At 40.7% G+C, this 20,328-nt stretch overlaps 1 protein-coding gene across 2 annotated transcripts in view; it reads left to right on the top strand.

Annotated features, from left to right (window-relative positions):
• Positions 1-2,985: 2,985 nt before the first annotated feature.
• MOXD1 (monooxygenase DBH like 1) overlaps positions 2,986-20,328 on the top strand; it is a 49,809-nt gene continuing 32,466 nt past the window's right edge. For both annotated transcript variants that reach the window (XM_053938262.1, XM_053938263.1), the window contains exons 1-4: positions 2,986-3,291; positions 15,978-16,124; positions 17,535-17,702; positions 18,051-18,134. In XM_053938262.1, coding sequence (XP_053794237.1) covers positions 3,013-3,291; positions 15,978-16,124; positions 17,535-17,702; positions 18,051-18,134 — 678 coding nt within the window. In that variant the 5' untranslated portion in view covers positions 2,986-3,012. The remainder of the gene's footprint in view (positions 3,292-15,977; positions 16,125-17,534; positions 17,703-18,050; positions 18,135-20,328) is intronic.

Genomic DNA, 20,328 nt, shown 5'->3' on the forward strand with positions numbered 1-20,328 from the left:
TCTCTTAATGTGAGTTTTGGGAATTGTGCAGCCTTACCCACAAAGTGCCTCTTCTACTAGGAAAGTTTTATTACATAAGTATTGTTCTTGGGATTATAAATAGCAGCAAGCTGAAAAAGGTTAGTTTTGTCACAGTATTTGTAGATCAAGTGTGCAGCTCTGTAAAACTGTTTGGATGATTTATTTTAATGGAAAAATATTTGCTGGAAATTGGAAAGCAATAGGACTGCTATTCCTGCACTTCTGCTAGTCTAAACGTTGCCATCACGATGGGGTGAGCAGTGCTGCTGAGCGTGGTGTATTGCTGGAAGACAGGATAAGATCGCCCCCAGGTTTTGGTAGAAAGTCACAAGGATTTGGGATATACAGACTTCAGAGCTGCAGAAAAGCAGCAGACTGACCCTTGAGCTCTGCACAGACAAAATCATATAGTCCCATGGGAGATTTCAAGAATTCAAGTATTGTTTCCATTCCAACTCTCAGCCTCCAAAATGCCAATTTTTTCCACATAGGCAAAGTAAAGCTCAGGAGCAATTTGGTGCTAGCTCCAGAGCCATGGAATAGGGATGCCTTGGCCACTGGCTCTGCCAGCTCAGGACTCCCATGATGAGCTAGGTGGAACTGTCCACCCTCCACGGCTGCTGCAGCTCATCAGAAATAGTACAGCTGTTTACCCTGAGTGTTACCACTTCTACCAGACCCACTACAACAAAACTCTGACTTCTCTTGCCTGACATACTGCAGTGTGTCCAAGGCACTAGATGGTCCTGCTGTTTTGGCTCTTGGCAGAATGACTGGGAAGATCCCAGTCAACCACAGGTTGTGTGTGTTGATGAGACAGAGGAGCACGGGGTTGGACATACAGGGGGCAGGGTCGTATGGGGGGGTGTGCAGCTGTTCCTCTGACAGCCTCTGCAGTGCACACCTATCTCCAGCTCTGCATCCCTCATGGCATCTGCATCCAGGCTAGTTGGGAAACCCTATTTCTGTGGCTGTACAGCACAGCATGCTGTGTAGGATAGTCCATCATCCCTCCCTGTACAACAGCATCCCGTGCTGTATACAGGCTCCTAAAATGTCATCAGCACCACCCTTACCAAACTGAGACATACTGGAGTACTTCAAAGTGAGCATTTTGCACTCTTTTGTACAAATGCTTATACAAGGCATGCTCCAGGAAGCACTAGTTGGACTTCAGTACCACTGTTGTGGTTTAAAGGCAGCAATTTTGTACTAGATGTGTGATTCAATCATTCTTTTGAAGAGTGAGTTTATCATCTCCATGTGATTGAAACTTTATCTAGGGATTTCTGTCATCTAAGAACATAATGCACAGTCTTATTAGAAAATTAAGAAAAACACTAAATTTAAGAAACATTCTTCATTCCTTCATCATCCTTGCCCTCAGAAAAGATAAATGTGCACTTTTGGAACTGCCCTAAGGAACCCTTCTTTAGCACACAATTTTACAAAGGCTGAGTGCCCCCAGTTAGGTGCCAAGGTCACACCTTTGGCCTTGAGAGGGCCTATCACACACCTGCAATTTCTCCTTAAATTAATCCATATCCACTTGCAGGTGTTAACAATTTTGTAGAAGAGAATCTAAACACTCAGCATCTCACAATTTTCTGTTTTGTCAGTAATTTGAGCCTGTACCTTTGAAGTTACTGCTATAATTTCAAAAATGGTCACACTAACATATTCCCTCTAAAGATTGCTTTCATTTCACTAGTATTTAATTATTTATTTTCTCTAATTGTTTATGATGCCTTGGGTAAAAGTAATTTTTGATGCTTATCCTTTTATAAGAATTTTCTTTTCTAGAAGTTGTTTTGTAGTTTGATGTATCCCTCACACCACAGTGGGTGGTTGCATTCTGGAAACCCCAGTGACACTTGTGAAATATTGTCATGCAAAAGCCAAAAAAAGGAAGAATTACTAATTTCCTTTATGTACTAATTTGATTGGGTTTTACTGAATTAATATGCCATTTTTTTTGAGTACCAGGCTCTTTCTCTTTCGTTTAAATGCAAAGAAAACACATTTCAAATACCATAATTTCCTTTTACAACCAATTTCATACAGCTCAGAGCTTTCAAGGGTCAATATGACCTTTTCTGGTCCCTAACTTTCCCGTTTTGGGTGCCACGCTATTTTTTGTTTCCATCCAGATTTGCAGAGGGCTGGGGAACATTCTTCCAAAAGCATCTTTCTGCTCGTTGTTCTCGCCCCCGCCGTGATGGTGGTGCTGTGAGCAGGGGAAGGGGAAGGCAGCCTCTGCCGTGGGATTGTCGGGGACCGCATGGCCGGGCTGGCCGAGTGGCGGTGCAGCCGGGGACGGCTGCAGGGGTGTCAAGGGACGCGAGTGAAGTTTTGAGATGTGCTTTTGTAGTCGTCTCACTGCAAACCTCGGAGGTCCTCGTTTTCCACTTAAAATGCAAAAAGAACTCTCCGACGGGGGATCTCCTGCTTAGCTCCATCCGTCCGCCGCGCCGTGCGCTCGCACTAAGTGGAGAGGCGGCTGAGAGTGGGGAAGGGCTCGTTTGCCTCCGGGCTTCCTCCCGTGGAATTCTTCCAGCGGAGTTAGAGTTGCCGGGAGGCCGGGGAGGTCTCCCGTCCACCTCTTCTCCAGTCAGGAAGAGGGTTTTGGGTCGCTAACGCGAACTCCGAGCATCTCGGCGAGAAGCCCCCGCGGCGAGCGCACGGCAGGTGCTCCCGGCGCGGTGGGGTCCGGCCCGGCCCCGACGGGCGGCGCGGGGGAGCCGGGGGCGGCCGCCAGCACCGGGCCGGGGCGGGAGCGAACAAAGCTCTGCCGAGGGCGTGCTGCCCCGACGGGGCCGGCGCGGTGCCGCCCGCAGCGGGGGCGGGGTGACCGGGGCACCCGGCCCCTCTTCCCCACACACACACACACACGCACAGACACACAGACACAGACACACATCCCCCGCACACGCTCACCGCGCCCGGGCACACGCCGAGACGCACAGGCGGCCGCTGGTGCGCGGCGAGAGGATGCGGCGGCTGCGCCCCTGGGCGCTGGTGCTGGGCGGGCTCCTGTGTGCCTGGGCCGGGGCCGGGGCCGGGCCGGAGCTGCGGAGCTACCCGCACAGCGCGGTGCTGGACGGCGCGGGCGCCTACCGCCTGCGCTGGGGCCGCCGCGGCAGCGCCCTCGCCCTCCGCCTGGAGGTGCGCACCCGCGGCTACGTGGGCTTCGGGCTCTCGGCCAGCGGCGGCATGGCCTCAGCCGACATCGTGGTGGGGGGCGTGGAGAGGGGCCAGCCCTACCTGCAGGTAAGGCCCTGCTCCTTCCCCTCGACCGCTGAGCCGGGTCCTCCTTGTCCGCCCACCTTCCCTGCGCTGTCCTTCTCTCGGGACGCCCTTCTTTCCCTGCCCCACATTTCTTCTGCAGCTTTCTTGCCATTCATCCCTGTACCTCTTTACTTCTTCCTTCCACCCTTCGGGTTATCCCTAGTCTTCTGCGTTCCTTTCCCCTGGAGGAGAAACTTCTTTTCGATCCTCTCCTTGCCAACCCTCCCTCTAAACTTCTACATAGACTTCGTTAGAGGTGTCAGGTTTCTTTGCTCTTTATCCAGAAGATGTGACAGTCCTATTTTCTCTCCTTTGGGCACTCTCTTCTGCCTGCCCGCCGAGCCTAGACCCGCGGAGCCCAGGGGTGGGAGGGCAGAGTCTCTCCCAGGGAGGTGTGGCGCCTTTCCCTTCACCCTGCCAACAGCTGATGGAGCTTGGCCGTCCTGGTGCCGCCTGAGCTTGCTTTTTCTAATCCCACCGGCATGAGGGCAACATCCCACCACCTTCCAAGCCTGTTGACGTCCCCTTCTGCTGGCACGCAGCCGGTGCTGCTCCTGTTCTTGGTCTTCCTCCTCTCCTCACCTGGAAGTGTTTTGACCCAGATGTTGGAAAGGACTTGCAGAGTAACCACTGGGAGGGCTCCTGGTACGTGTCCTTGGTCTGGTAAAGCAACCTCAGAGGTGCCCAACTCTATTGGCATAATTTTCTTGGGATGTTTCTCTAGTAGTCTAGGTATTGTCAGGGCTACGTCTGGGAACAGGAGTGTGGAACAGAGGCCTTGCTGGTGCTTACAGCAAGTCATCCCTTCCCAGAGGCACTGGTGGCTGGTGGAGTAGGAGCCATGAGAGGGGAGGGGACCCACACCTTTAGTACCCTCTCATCAACCTGACTTTCAGCTGGCAGGAGTTGCTCTGGGATGGGGGGAGCAGGGACAGCTTGTCCCACGGATGACTGAAAGGGCAATCAGGCCTGGAGTGACATGTTGTCACCCCCAGATGCTTGAATAATAACTCAGAGATGCAGTTTAAGAGCAGAGTGGTTGTTAGAGTATGGTCTAGGAGAAGTCACCTGTCTTTCCTTCGTTATGTTAGAGCTAGTTGATCTTTGAAGCTGCTGCTTAAATTTTAAGAGGTTTTCCCATAAGAATATGGATTTTCTATTAACAATTCACCATAAGAAAACAAAATGCATAATATGATCTCCCTACTATTTGTCAAGGTTTTATAAAATCAAAATTTTTCAAGAAAAATTGAGCTTTTAGTATAAATATTTTCCTTTAAATTTTTTTTTATTTCTTCTTTCCTCCATTTGTTTGCTGTATGAAGTTTGGGCAAATATTTGTCTTCCTTAAGTGCAGACCAGTGATTTTCAGAATATTGCTTTCTCCATATTTCAAAATGAAGATAATTTTTCTTGAAGCATAAATAAAAGATTAATAATAGTAAAAAAGCCCACTCTAGGCTGCTCATTCAGCAGTGAGCTCTTCACTCACAGAATGAAAGCCTTTCTGAAAGGCTTTGCAATTCAGAAGACACACCTATTAACCATTAAAAGAAACCCCAGCTTTTTTTCCTGGTTAGTTCACAGATCCTGTTAGGGTAAAGCAAGTCTTTTAGAGAGACATCCAAATCTAGTGTAAAGACACCCAGTGATGGAGGATCCATCACTTCCCTTGGTAGTTTGTGGCAATAACGAGTCTCTGCTGCTCCTGATTGCCAGGATTAGTTTGTCTTGGCTTAGCTTTCAGCTATGTATTTTTTCTACTATATTAAAAACTCTACTCCCCCTGCATACCGCCTTCATAAAGTTATTTATATACTGCAATCGTATAATCAAGTCACTGCTCCATTTTCTTTTTTGTTAAATAAATAGATTGAACTCTTTAGCATCACAGGACATTTTCCCCAGCACTCGAAGCACTTTTGTGGTTCTGTTCAGTATCCTTCACAGGTTTTCAACATCCTTAAAAATGGCCCCATGCTAACTCCATTCTTCCACAGGTTTTGTTCACCAACATTCTGTTAGAAATAGAAAAAGACTATAGGAAATGCCTGCCCATAGAAACCTACTGATATTTTTCCTGAAACACTGATTTAGCACATAAATTGTTATGCTAAGAGCTATGGGTTATTTTGTTGCACTTTTGAGTAGGTAAGAAGAAATACTTTTGTTACACTTGCTTTCCACTTGAGGCTTGTTCCATCCCCATTCCTTTTTCAGTTCTAGGTAGCATGGTTTCTTTCAAAACTGAACTGAGGTTTTTTAAAAGTTGCTCAGTTAAAATTTTTCCATACTTGCACCAACAAGGAACAGCCAGAAACAAAGATGATAAACAAAATTTGTCCAGAGGCTTTTTCTGGTCAGGCAGCAGGGATTGCTAGAAAATGAACAAATTGTTCTAGGATGTTGTTTCAATAATATACAATTCTTCCCTTTACTGGACAAATAAATACAGTTAATATTTTAAAAATGCATTCTGTGTTAAGTGTATGCCATCATAATTTAGATTATTTACTACTGAAAGATTTTTTTCATAGATAGCACCCTTGAAAGTATGTGGTTTTATGCCTAGCTGAACTCCATGAAATATGTACACCCCATAGTGAATGAACTTACTTTTCTTTTTGGTTTTAGAAATATGTTTTTATTCCATGACCATCCGTTGGAAAATGTGCATGGTGGTCTAAACTCTTAGAGAGGTCATTTTTTGGTTTCTTTGAAAGTTTTGAGATGCTTGTTAGTGGCCTGGCATTCAGATGTTCTGAAACACCTTTATAGCCTTTCAAGTGGGTATTGAAATTGCTAGTCCCTTGGGTCAGTTTTGCCTTTCCCCCCCCCCCCCCCCCCCCCAATTCTCTCACCTTCTTTAAAAATAGAAAGTGTTCTCAGAGGTAAGAGTTCTCTTCTGGGAATAAGCATGTAAATATAGTTAGTCTACAGCTGCCAGTTAGAGTAAAAGCACATAATCCTGCCTGTGGAAGATCCATATATTGGGGTAGAGGAAAACTGCCAGATCGTTTTCAGAGAAAAGAGAAAAAATGTTTCCTCTGGCATTTATTCCTCATCCTCTCAGAGCAAGTAAATGCTATTCCCACCATCAGCAGGCAGTGTTTGCCTTGAAAAAAACTGGTGACTCAAAGTCCTGGATATCCTGGGTTGGATTTTACTTTCTCAGTTTTCAGTGTATCCTGAACTTGGGTGCAATGAGCTGTTTGTTTTGGTTTGCTTTTCCGTGTTGGAGCTGTATTTAATCTGAAAGAGTGTCTGACATAAGGAAAGGCTAAAACAATTTGGAAGCCTGTGGCTCAGTTTTGTCTAAATATATCAAGATGGAAAGTGTTACGATGTCATGAAAGAAGAACAAGTTTTTTGAAGAGCATTGGAATGATCAGGGAATTATACATTTACAGTCCTAACTGAGAAGTTTGGTACTTGAAATGGGAACCTAAACATATTCTGGGAGGACATAGAATGGATATGTGTATACATACATGCATGATTTAGTGCTTTGTCATGAGGGAGGAACCTCCACCGAGCAGAAGGAGAAAAAGGAGATCAGTGAACAGACTGTTCTCACACATTACTGAGAGCCTGTGGTGTCAGAGCAGCAGATTGTGTGGTATTTGGCTGAGCATGTTTGAGAACAAGAAGATACCAATGGGGGTCAGTATTGGAAAGCTGGGATCTGGGAGCTTTGGACAAAGCTGGGAGCTTTGTGTCTATAGGAAGGAGTTGGACTTAGGAGAGTTCATTCTTAGCAAAATGTTACCTTGAAATATTTCCATGGTCATTTGCAGCATGTGTTACTCTTCATACAAGATCTTGGGGCAGCCTTAGATTTTGCATCTAGTTTTCTTAATGCTTTTCTTTTTTTCTTTTCTTCTTCTTTTCTTTTCTTTTTTCTTTTTTCTTTTTTTTCCCCCTAATGCATCTCTTTTGTGCTTATGAATTGACACAGCATGCATTTTCTTGCTAGACCCATGCCTTTTCCTTGGTCTCCACCCCTGTCTGGAATTGTGCATCCCCACCCACAGCACGTAGCTGCTGAGAGCTCCATTTTGGGGAGAGTAATCCTCCTTGATGAATGCCTATTTTGTGCAAGTTATACAAGAGGGTTGCATTGTTAGAATCTTCTGTTGAACTTGCACAAAAATAGTCCCTACTCAGGGTGAATAGGGACTGTATGTCACTAAAAAGTACTTTATTATTCATTAGAGCCTTGCTTGTTAACTGTCACCCAAACTAAAGAATATCTGTTATCAAATGTATCCCATGGAGTTAGCTTAATTGCTCACAGGGAAGTACTTGGAAGAGATTTTAAAGGACAGAAAACAGTGAGCATTTTCAGTACTCAACGATATGCCGCTTTTAAGTGCACTCATGCCAACAGCAACAAAAGAAGTGTTTAGAAAACAACTTGAAAGGCACCAAGAGAGAGATGCGAAGCGAGTGCCACACTGACATATCTCAGTCGGTGTTTTGTTGGAGGTATTTCGTGCCTTTGGGCATTGGGGCAGAATCTCCAGATGACTAATGTCTCCCTCTTGGCTTCAATGTGGGGCATAGAGAGACACTCCAGTGTACAACTCCACTGGCTGGGTGCTTTGTAGTTCCCTTTGAGAGGTACAATAGTTAGGACAAGGAAGCAACAGTTGGTGAACAAAAGATGAGAAGAATTCTGAAGCTTGTAATTTGCAGGCCTTCAGGGGACTGTTTTCAAGTGGTTGGTTGGGATTATTTTTCTTTTTTTCTTTTTTTCTTTTTTTTCTTTTTTTCTTTTTTTCTTTTTTTCTTTTTTTCTTTTTTTTTTCTTTTTTTCTTTTATTTTTTTCTTTTTTTTCTTTTTTTCTTTGTCATATTTTTTGTTCTCCTTTGGATTTTGGGGGCACCAAGAAAATGAAATTTTCTGCATCTCCCGAAAAATATGGAATTTTAGCCACTGTGAGTGATGCAAAGACTTAAAATAATGGGGGGATGATTTAATTCCCAATATAAACAAGTACCACAGAAGTAGGAAAGGGAAGAAGGGAGATTTTCTAAGGCAGATCCAGAAATTTTGGGAACAAGTATCCCTAATTATTGTGCTTGAAAATCCCCTAAGTGTTTTTAATCTTCCTCATAATTGAAGTAATTAAAATAATTAAACCCAGAAAACTTCTACTGGATAAATGTGGTTCCTATGTAAGGAATGTTCCTTGTGATAAAGTGCAGTTCTAAGATTGTATCGTGCAGTATCTCCTCCTTACTGATTTTCCTTCCCTTAAAACACTTTGCTACATGTTTTGTCTAGTCTCTTTCTGTTAGGACAGCCTTTAATCTAGCTTTATATTTTCTGACTAACTGGAATATAAACTCTTAAATTAACATTTATTCTTGATGTAAAGACTTGTATAGGGCCTTGGGACTCCACTGCAATGTCAAATTATCCATGTCAATATGCAATGTCGTTGTCCTGGGTGACTTTATGATGCTGAATTGTATCCCCATTCATCTGTTTAGCCCAGAAATATGTTTTCCACCTCTAAAACTAGATCTAAGAGTGAAGGGAGGGAGAATGAGAAGCGGTGCAATGTCTGAGGTGGCTGTATTCAAAAACATAGAGATAAGAGCTTCAGCTTTCCTGCTTACAGACTGTGTTGTCTGCAGGACGGACAGAAGGAGAGAGCTCTCCTTTGCTTTTGGTTAGTTTTTTTTTTAGCTAGCTGAGTCAGAGAAGTTCCTGGACTGTGGCTTTTCTTTTTCTTGGAACTGATCAGCCTGCTCTGGACTGAAAACCCAGAAAAACACCGGGAGCTCGCTCACACCTGTGGCCCATCGGGGTCCGGGACACAGCATTTTCCAGCGCCGAAGGGACTGATAAGAGACTGAGCAAGCCGAGCTACAGCCCATGACAAGGACTTTCTAAATTTGCCATCTCTTCAGAACAGCAAGAGGTTTTATTGTTTGATATTATTCATTTTTTTTTACTTGTGAATACTTTGTTTGCTAAATAAACAGTTTTTTTCCACTTTTCTCCAAGGAAATCTTTTCCTGAACCAATAGGGGGAGGGGCAGCTTGAATCTGCTTTCTAGAGGGACCCCTTTGGAAGCTTCCTCCCAAATTTGCCCTGAACCAGGACAGTCATATTTCAACCTCTAGCTACTAGTGTCTTTTATACCTTCTTGTGCTATGTTAGACAGATCTCCACACTTCAGTGTTTTCATTTGTGTGCAGAGAAAGTGATATGTTTTACTTCTCAGGAATTTCACAAAAGCAAAGGGACGCTACTGCCAGCTGTAGGCCACCTTGGGCAGCATTTAACTGGATATAAGAAATATATAGAAGTGTATTCAAGTGACCCAGTCTGAATGAGAAAAGGCATATTTCTAAGTAAATAACTGTGTTTCATGTATAAAAAAATATATGAACATGTACATACATACACAAGCCTTATCTGTTTCTGTAAGTACGCAAATGGAAATGTGTGTCTTGGTGTATATGTTTATGTCTGCATTTCAAGTACAGACACACACAGACAATTATTAGAGATAAATAATTTCTGTCCTTGTCAGAGTTAGTAGTGCACCTGAAGTAAATAATCCACAATCTAGTGTATGTCAGCCAGTTTAATTGGAGTTATACCAGGAATTGTGTATAGTTTCTCAAAACTGCCTGTGTGAGTGAGATCCAGGCTTCCTAGAAAGGGCTGAATCACTTCTACTAATCTACTCTGTAGGTAGAAAAGCAAAAAAAAAAAACCCAACTCCAATCCTCCCAGCTCCCCAGAAACCCATCCACCCAAACAACCAGGAGCAAACAAAAAAAAACCCTGAACAAAAAACCAACACAACAGTGTTGCCCCCACCCCCCCTCAAACTAATAAATTAATTATAAACAGACTGCCCATGGGACAGTGTCTGTGAACTTAGTGATCCCAGTTACTTTAGGAACTTATTGCAACCACTTGATTGCTGTTGCTGTACCCTTTATATGGTTATTTTTTCATTTGCAGCCAGTCTCAAGATTGGTTCAGTCAACTGGAATGCTCTTAAGGTGTTCTTATACAGAACAGCGATGCTTTCAGGCTCCTGCTTCATGTTTGGCTGCTGTGAGTGGGCTCTGCTTTTCCCCAGTATAAGAGCATAGTAAGATCTTTGCCTGAAACTCAAGCTGAAATTTATTTGAGGTTGCAAAACAGTTTGGTTTGCTTATTTGTAAACTCATGCTCTCTTTGGTTCTTGCCAAATACAGTATAAAACCAGCTTCTTTTAGGTGGTAACATCTAGTGTGTACTGGAACCTTGAGCAGCAGGATTCCATTTAAATTGAATGCAACAATAAAAAAAAGAGAAATGTTAACCACAATTATTTTTTTGGAAACCCAGAAAGGCATAACTTGGTGCTTATTTCAAACAAATGTTTGAAATGTTTCCATTAGTTTCCTTACCGTAGCAGTTTATCCAGCCTATTTATACTGAGATAAATCCTCTCCTACGCCAACTTTCATCTTCGTTACAGCTTCATGATCCTTTTTGCCAGGCTTCTCTTTGGTCCTGGTCGTCGGCATCAGCTTGGTAGATTGGGGATTGTCCTAAGGTGACTTCATGATGCTTGTATCCCCAGTCATCTGTTCTCTTTATGCTGGATATTAAGTTCTGCACCTTTAAAACTAGATCTGGGAGTGAAGTGGGGAGAAGAAGTGGTGGAATGTTTGAGGTGGCTGTATTCAAAACCATAGAGACAAGAGCTTCAGTATTCCTGCTCACTGTGGTGTCTCCAGCACAGAGTGAGAGAGAGCTCTCCTTTGCTTCTTAGCTATTTTTTAGCTAGCTGAGGCAGAGAAGTTCCCCAGACTGTGGCTTTTCTTTTTCTTGGATTTGATCAGTCTGCTTTGGACCAAAAAATCCAGTAAAACACCGGGAGCTCATGCTTGTGGTCCACTGGGGCCGAGGACACGGCATTGTCCAGCGCACAAGGGACTGATAAGAGACAGGGCAAGCCAAGCTACAGCCTATGACAAGGACTTCCTGAATTTGCCATCTCTTCAGAACAGCAAGAGGTCTTAATGTTTGATATTATTCGATTTTTTTATGCTTGTGAATGCTTTGCTTGTTAAATAAACAGGTTTTTTTTCCACTTTTCTCCAAGGAAACCTTTTCCTGAACCAGTCTGGGGAGGAGCCACTTGAATCTGCTTTCTAGAGGAACCCCTTCGGAAATTTCCTCCCAACTTTGCCCTAAACCAGGACAGGCATGTTTCAAATTCCATGGGTTAACTACAGAACATAAGTGAGGACAAGTGGAAATACAGCTTGTTTTCCTGTCATTTCCCATTCCTGACTTGTCCCTTTTTCCACTTTTAAGTGTTAGACTGCTGCTGGAACAGCAGTGATGGCCCAGTTAGCAAAGAGCAGCATACATAAATTGGGGTGGCTGAGTTTCTTGCAAGCTGAGCCCATGAGGTCATTGCCGGATGGGGCCACAATCTGAGAATTATTTTATGCTCCTTGAGGTTGAAAGGTGATATATATAATTTAGGATGGGAAATTGATATCATAAACAAAACAATCTTGTACATTGTAAAGGTCTGGGGAAGGAGTCCCATAAACACCTGTTTCAGTCTGTGATGACAGCTGGTGGGGCTTTTGGGGTCAGGCTTCCCTCTGCAGCTGTGCTTACACTCTCAAAGGAGAAACCAGCATCTTTTCACATCCTTAAGAAATTACTCTCCTTGACTGTTTGTGGAACAGAAATCAGAAACCATATATACCACAAAATATTTTTTTTAAGGAGAGTGGCTAATGGTATCTGAAAAACAGTATAACATGATCTGCCTCACATCTGGAAAAGAGCATAAAATGTAATGTCAGGAAGATTTTTCATTCTCCATATGTTGTTTCAACTTTTAGGTAATGTGAGGAAGGAGATACTTAATTATTTGATGGATTGCACAACTTAGTCCAGAGTTCAATATGCCACTTTCTGCAATATTATCAAAGGTAGTACAACAAATTTAAATATTTCACATGTAAACAATTTACATACGTAAATCCTGAAACAGACATCTTTGTTATCATGTAGCATGATCAGTAAGACTTCTGAAGCTTTTTTAAACACTTAGTCTTTAAAGAATCAAAGATATCAATACTAGAAAAATAGTCACTTCATCCTCCTGTTTCACTAATTCTTATACTTCTTCTTATACTTCTGTGAAGCTGATATGTAATTTGAAAACTTTATCTTCATTAAACATATAATATGTATTTTTTGTGTATATAAGAAACTGGAGAATCTGGATGCAAGTACGGAATCAGTACATAAATCCATATTGTGGGTTTATCCACACACATGTGAGTGTTTCAGAAATCCAGTTTTCAGGACTTGACAATTATTGTAGATCTGTTGAGATTTCATGAAATTCAGGGGACTTGTATCAGTATAATCTACCCTACAAAAGACACAGGTTTTCTAGCTGACTGTGTGGGGTAGCAAAACCAGATATGTGTAGAAAAAGATTGTACCATGTTAAAGCCTTTTCCTGCTTGTTGGGAAGGATAAACTGTTCCAGTATGAAGCCCATTTTAGAACTTTCTCTAATAGATATCAAAGCACTGTAACGCTGTGGATTAAAACATCCCACTCCTTTCTTTACAGAATTAAATAAGTGAAACTTGTGAATTTGGATGAGCTCTGTGTTATAGCAGTCTGAAAAAGTAGGACCTGAGAAAGTTTCAAATTAAATTTATATTTTCTTAGTTTAGCTGAAGCCCAAATGCCCAGCTTACCCTCTCTGGCCTCTGGTAGATCCATCCTCTGTACTGCCACATTTCAAAGGCTTTCAGAGCTATACAGCTTTCTCCTTTGACTAGACAAAGGAGTGGAGTGTAGGCAGTCCAAATGTGATGATTTTGATTGCATTCTCACCAGGACTTTTGGCAGCAGGACTTTATTTTTATTTTTCTACTCTGAAAGGAAGCATAGAATATATATAAATGTATGGACATATATCCACATAGATACATCTAGCATTTTTTTACTTTTCCAGATATCAGATTTTTCCAAATTGTGGCTGAAAAAGACGTGGCATCACAGATTGTCATTTTTGACAACATTTTGACATTTGTTGTCATTTTTGAAAACCTTTTGTTCATTCGGTTTTGTACACAAACACATTTTAAAGGTTTTTAAGCTCTGATGAGTAAATTCAGCAAAGTCTACATAGTTTGACTTAAAATCTTCTGTGTGAACAGACAGAGATTCATATGGTTCCTGGAAAATGTGGCATTATTTTGTTTTAAAACTGGAAAACAAACCATTTTCATGTGAGAGGTTGAGCAATCAAATTTTGAGTTGTTCAGGGCTTTTTGTTTTTGCTGTTTTTTGTTGTTCTTTGTTTTGTTTTGGGGGATTTTGTTGGTGGCTTTTTTGTGTGGCATAATTTGATTTTATTTTTATGATGAACATCTGGATGATTTTCAACAAAGGAAGTAAAAATAGCATTAGCTACATCTAGCTACCAAATAATTTCAGGTGAAATCACTGAAATCAGCAAGTTCCTGTTCATTTTTGACAGCAGGGGTGGGCAGCCAGTGCCTGAGCAGGCAGCAGTGTGAGTGCCCAGTACAGCTCTCATCCCATGGGGAGCATCTCTGGGGGCCTGGGAATTGGGGCCGCCTTCCCCAAAGCATTTGCCAGCAGTCACAAAATGAGCCCCTCATGGTGAGCCAGAGCTGTGACCTGTCTTTGACTGTCATCCAGGTGGGTGAGATAATTACACTGACAACTACATTATCAAGGCATATCTGAGCTTATACCTTAATTACAGAACTTCTTTGCATTATTTTTGTATTCTTGCCTCTGGCTCATGGAAATCAGGACTATATCACAAGGGTTTTTTTTTTTTTTTTTTTTTTCTGGTTAGAGCTGTCTTCTAGACTTGTGATGAAAGGGTAAAGTTCATCACAAAATATTTGAGTGTGCACAACTTTTCTTCACATTTCTCAGCTTCCCTTCACACTGGTTTCGGGCAGAGACTTTGAGTCTGTTCATATGAGCAAAAGCTGCTCTTGAATTTGTATCCCTCAGTATTTCAAAGTGTGGGTGCATTCACTAAGAATGCCTCCAATTTAAAGTACTATTTAAGCAAAGATAATCACACTTCAATAAAGCTGATGTTTACAAGGTTACTATTCTTGTCCAGGAAAACGTTTACTGAAAGATGGAAATGGAGATTCCACAGAAGAATGTTTTCAGAGCAGGAATTGTATTATGTATAGGCAATACACTGCCTCTTTCTAAGTTCTGATGCATGGTAAAAGTGGAGGGGTTTGATCCCATAAAGTATCTCTCTTCAAAGAACCACCACAAAGCAAGTCTTATTATTTCTGTCTGGAAAACAGCAAATCCAAATTATTTCTCTAAACAAATACAACTCATCACTTTCTTTCAGGTCCCAGGCCTGTGTTTTGCTCTTTTTAGTAATTATTTTTCCATTTGCCTATTCTCTTCTGTAGGTACTTAATCATCTGTATTTGTAAGAAGTGGTAACAGGAAAAGAAGAGCTCTCTGGTGTCTTGCCCACACACAGATTTCTAGTGTGGAATTAAGTTTAAGATTACAGCTCCTAAATGACCCTTTAGTGAATTAATTAAGTTTATTTTTTTTACTGGCGTCAAAATACTTGGGCATAACCTTTCACTGTTTTTCAGATCAGTTACCTCAACCTTAATGAAAGGGGAAAGCTAGAAATCTCTCCAAAAGTGAACAGAGGTTCAAACAGCTACAAAAATAAATGCCTGCTTGGACCAGACAGTGCTGTATTATTTTGCAAAGACACCACACAATTAATGGTGTCTGCCAGTAGCCTTTTTCGCACGAGAAACACATTGCTTAGTTAAAAGACCCTTCCCTACCCCAAACGAGGCAGAAACAGCCTAAAACTCAAAGGAGGGTGACCTGAGGAGATGCATCTGAGGCAGTGGCCAGCCCTTCCTAGGTGGCCACGGTGGGAGGAGAGGGAGGGATGGGTCCCAGCTGCACTGGGCTGCAGGAATCCGGGGTGAGGAGGTTAATGACCCGACATTGCTGCCATGCTACTCCTTTGTGCTGGGCCTCTGCAGAACCCTGGATGGGAAACATCTTTCTTACAAACAGCTCCCTTGCCTCTTCCAAACCTCAACCTAATCCCAGCAGCTTTTGTATGAAATGAGCAATTTTCGTGCTAGTTAAGCCGTAGGGTTTCTGGTTCCAGTCAGTGTTCATTCAAGAGGTTTGTTTTTTATGGGAAAGAAAAAAACATAGGAAAAGTTGTGGAAAAAAAGGAGTGACACTATTGTTGATGCAAATATTAAGTTAATTTCATTCTCTCTGTAATTTCTCCTGGAGTTCATGACATCCCAGTTATGATAAATAAAGCTTCTTGGTTGCCGTGTCGAAACTTTATTTCTGCGGTTCCATACAGGCAGCATGTTGCTAAAATTACTTAAGGCATTCTTTAAGCTGTTTATCGAGGAGGGTTGCTTTCTTGGAGATTTTGTATAAAAAATAGTTCAGTGCCACCTCAGATTTATTGTTTGATTCAAAACTGACACTGCAGAATTTTACATGTTTTGAAAAAGGCTTCAGTTCTGGACATCAAGTTTCATTTTTAATATTAGATTTTAATAATGGGCCACCTTTCTTTTATAATAGGATTATTTTACAGATGAAAATAGAGTACTAAAAAAGGACCCTCAACAGGATTACCATCTGGAATATGCCATGGAAAACAGTACACATACAATACTGGCTTTTAGCAGAGAGCTGCACACTTGTGACACAAATGACAAGAGCATAACGGTAAGAGTCTCTGACTGTGTGTAGACAGAGGAAGTAATTAATACAGGATAAATGTATGTGTGGTTATTAAGCTGGTAATTAAAATCTCTTTTTAGTAAAAGGACAGAATTAGAGAAATTCACTTTCCAAAATATCTGTTTGCTCAAATTAACCAGGTAGAATACTTGTGCTAGTTTTATTAAACTATTACGTTTAAATTTCAGCTTTCTTTGTTTTTGTACTTTAATACATTATGTTCTGTAATTTGTAGCAAGTGTACACAGGATTGAAATAGATACCTCTGGGCCATCAAGTCCTATATGCCATTGTTATAGCCATTCAAGAGAGGCCAAATTGAGAAATACTTTTAAGATTCTGCACTAACTTGTAATTGATCTTAGAAACAGATTATTTTTTAAAAAATGGAGAAGATATATTTAAAGGGTCTGTTTGTTTTACTTTATTCAAAACTAAAAGTGAAAAACATTTTGTAGTAAAACTTTCAGTGGTAAAATATTTTTCATGGTAAATTCTTCTGTTGCCCTAGGGATTGCTGTGCTATTTCCTAAACATAATTTTAAATTACATTAAGCTGATGACTTCGGTATTGGTAATGACAGAAAAGTTAGAGAGATTTGCAAGGCTTTCTATGCTTTGGCTTCTTTACTACTTCTTTTTGAAGCATTACTATAGGAGTAAAACACTATATTCAATATCTGTGTTTTTACAATATATGCAATTATAGCATAGGCTGAAAATGCAGGAAGCAAACCCCGCCTGTATAAACCACCAGTTTCCCAGGCAGTCAGTGGATCTCTGGTTTGCATATCTGCTCCAAATTCTCAGTATAATTTAGCATTTGGAGACACTTCAGGATTTATTATAGCACGTTGTCTCAAGGGTCATTATTGTAATCTGAGAATGATTTACAGATAACTGATCTGTGCAGTGGCTGTAGATTGATTTTTAAGATGTAAATCTGTTCTGTAATTGAATGTTAATTTTCCATAGTATCTAAGAACAACAATTCACTGAAGGTATTCACATCTTCACAGACCTGAGCCTGGAACATGTCTGGGGGGAAACATTCTGTTGCTGATCAAATAAGTAACATCTCTAGAAAAATGTTTGTAACACATTTAGTCGGTTGCTTCTTTATGAGTCTGTTCTGCCATTTGAAGATACGATTTCAGTTCACAACATTAGGGAAGGAATCTACCAGAGAACAATTTAATTTCTGTTTATTTCTAATTAACCCATTGAGTATAAAATATTATTTATTTCAAAGGCTAAATTGTGTAGGTAGATGGCTGCTCCTGTGGAATACACTGTCATTGTTTAAATACATTTATGTCACAGCTGTTGTAGGAATTATAGGAACTGCGTAAGGAAGATGTTGCCCCTTGTGGACATTTTTCTTTGTTCTTTCAGGAGAGCACAGTGCGGGTAATATGGGCCTACCACCACAAAGATATGGGAGAAGCAGGTCAAAATTACCATGGATCTAATCGTGGTACAAAGAGTCTGCGTTTGCTGAACCCTGAGAGAGAGGAAGTCTCATCTGCCTCTTTGCCATACTTTGACTTGACAAACAAAGACGTAAGTTACTCCATGCTCTGGGTTTCTGTGCAGATGGGAATAAGGTGGTAGCCAAAGCCTTGGACTTACACTATGAGTAGCATGACTTTTATGTATAGATTAAACATAAGGAAGGAATTTGTCACTATGAGGTTGATGAGACATTGGAACGTGCTGCCCAGAGAAGTTGTGGATGCTTCATGCCTGGAAGTTTTCAGGGGATGGGGCTTTGAGCAACTTGGTCTAGTGGAAGGTGTCCCTGCCCAAAGAAAGGGAATTGGATCTGGATGACCTCTAAGGCCCCTTCCAACCCAAACCATTCTGTGATTCAATGATAATACCGTATTCATGTCCTTCTTATTAAGACAGGTGCCTGTACCAGACAAGGACACGACATATTGGTGCCAAATGTTTAAGATTCCTGTACAGCATGAAAAGCATCATGTGACAAAGGTGAGTGATTCAGACTCAGAAAATTTAGAGGAATTTAGATAATAATTACACTTCAAATCAGTTCTTGCACTTTTGAAGTTTGTTTCACTGCTTAATAGAGGGAAAACAAGACCTCTTGTCTGCATTCGCAAATATGGATCAAGTGTTTGTCTGTGTGTGCCCAGAACCTTGTTCAGGTGTGCCCTGACAACTGCCCTGAACAGTGACAGACCCTCTTTCTTACAACTCTTTTCTCCTTCATCCTCTCTCCCCTAAGAAAATAAGGTTGAAAATGATTTCTATCTGTAAATATTTCTGGCAAGGACTATGTAAAATTGTCTAAAAGCGTGTTAGATCAAGTTTCTACTTTTATATAGGAATTTAATGAATTTCTTTTAACAGATAGTAATTTTAAATTAAAAAAATAATTAAATGGTGATGTTTGTTCAAATGAAGGGTCAGGTTCTTATTTGATTTCAGTCACCTTTCTTGTGATGACTAATGTGGAGCCAGGTTACATCACATAAGAACACACACCAGTATTTTCAGCAGTTTAAAACCTAAATATTATTTCAAAAAGAGATGAACATTGCCATTTATTTTAAAAATAATGAAAATGTGTGAATAAACATTCATACAGGATCCTAGGTGATTTGAAAACCCACATGCATAAACATGTTTTCCTGTAATGCATTTTATAATTTTTCTTTCTGTTGTAAATTGGAAGCTTAAGAGTGCTGAGGGAAAGATGGTTCCCACATTTCTTCCCAAAAGCAATTTACTGAAGACATTATGAAACAGCAAATTCTTGTTTTTCTAATATGCTGAAGATAGCATAATAAGATAGTTCTGACCCTCATTTTATCTTTCTTTGAACCCGCAAATACATTAAGTGTAGAATTCTCTTTCTTCTGTTTTGTTACAATTGTCAGTCATATTTCTTCAGTGCATTAACTAAGATTGAAATTTTAAGTTAATTCAGAGAACTTTAACATGTGATCTCAATGTCTGTATGATAAATACCTATAATTATTCTGAAATATTGTATGTTTCTGCACTTTATGAGAATGAACAATTGCAAGGCCCAAATTTCTACCTTCAGGTACTTGATTTTTAATCACATTTGAAATTTGTGACAGCTACTTTCACTGTATGAAATGGGGAATTTGTTTATGTTACAATATGTATGTCAAGATCCCTAGTTTTCTTTTTTCAAGTGAGAGACCTTCAAAATGGTAGTATCAGAATCAAGCTTCCCGTGTTAAATTTGCTGGAAGTTGTAGATACTTGCTGTTCTGCTAAAAAAGTTCCCCAGAAGTGTTCATTATTTATAATTTCTGAATTTATTTTCTAAATGCTTTGCATGACTGCACATACGGTTGCTCAGTCGTTAAAAAAATAGTGTTTGGTTGAAGCTAAAACAAGATTTTAGCTCAGAAATACACTAGCTTATTTTTCAGAATACTTTTATAGTCTTTATTTTTTGCAATTATATATAAAGAATATTAAAGTTTTAGAAATCATATTTTCAAATCAGCATATTTTTTATAAAGTTAGAAATTAGAGTAGAATCCTCAGTGATTTTCCATCTTCAGAAAAGCAAGAAAATTTCATATTGTTGCTAAAAATTTTTAGAGAGAGAAAAATGAATACAGAATGAAAGCAGATTTAAGTAGGAACACTTCCTTAGCCTTTCTTTTCCAGGGCACAACTCATATTTTCCTATAAGTGACATTTATAGATGCCACATAGAGGGTTGTTGTGGAATTGTATCTATGTGCTCTTGCAAACTGATTAAACATTTCCTAAAGCCTACTGATTCACAAAGGATGGGGCTTATGGCTACTGGGGAAGATATTAGCTGTGCAAACAGAGCTTGAGTTTCACAAAGGGGAGGGCGGGTAAACTCTTTGCCCTGATCAAACTGTCTGGGTTAGTTAAATACTTACATAGATGTTGATTCTGGATTCCTTCTGTAGCACAGTTTTCACACAAACCTACACATCTCATTTTTACAGACAGAAAAAAAAAGAGGTGTAGATATGGTACAAATTTGACTGTGGCATAATTTACTCTACTTCAGTAATGTACATGTGAGCTGGCTTTGGCCATTTCTGTGCTCCTGTATAATTTTGAGCTGGACTGCTCAGTTTAGCACTTGCTGGATAATGTGTGCCATCAACAGTGTGTATTTAGCCGCACTGATGTATAAACC

The sequence above is a fragment of the Vidua chalybeata genome, chromosome 3 (assembly GCF_026979565.1).
Source record: "Vidua chalybeata isolate OUT-0048 chromosome 3, bVidCha1 merged haplotype, whole genome shotgun sequence".
Taxonomy (NCBI): Eukaryota; Metazoa; Chordata; class Aves; order Passeriformes; family Viduidae; genus Vidua; species Vidua chalybeata.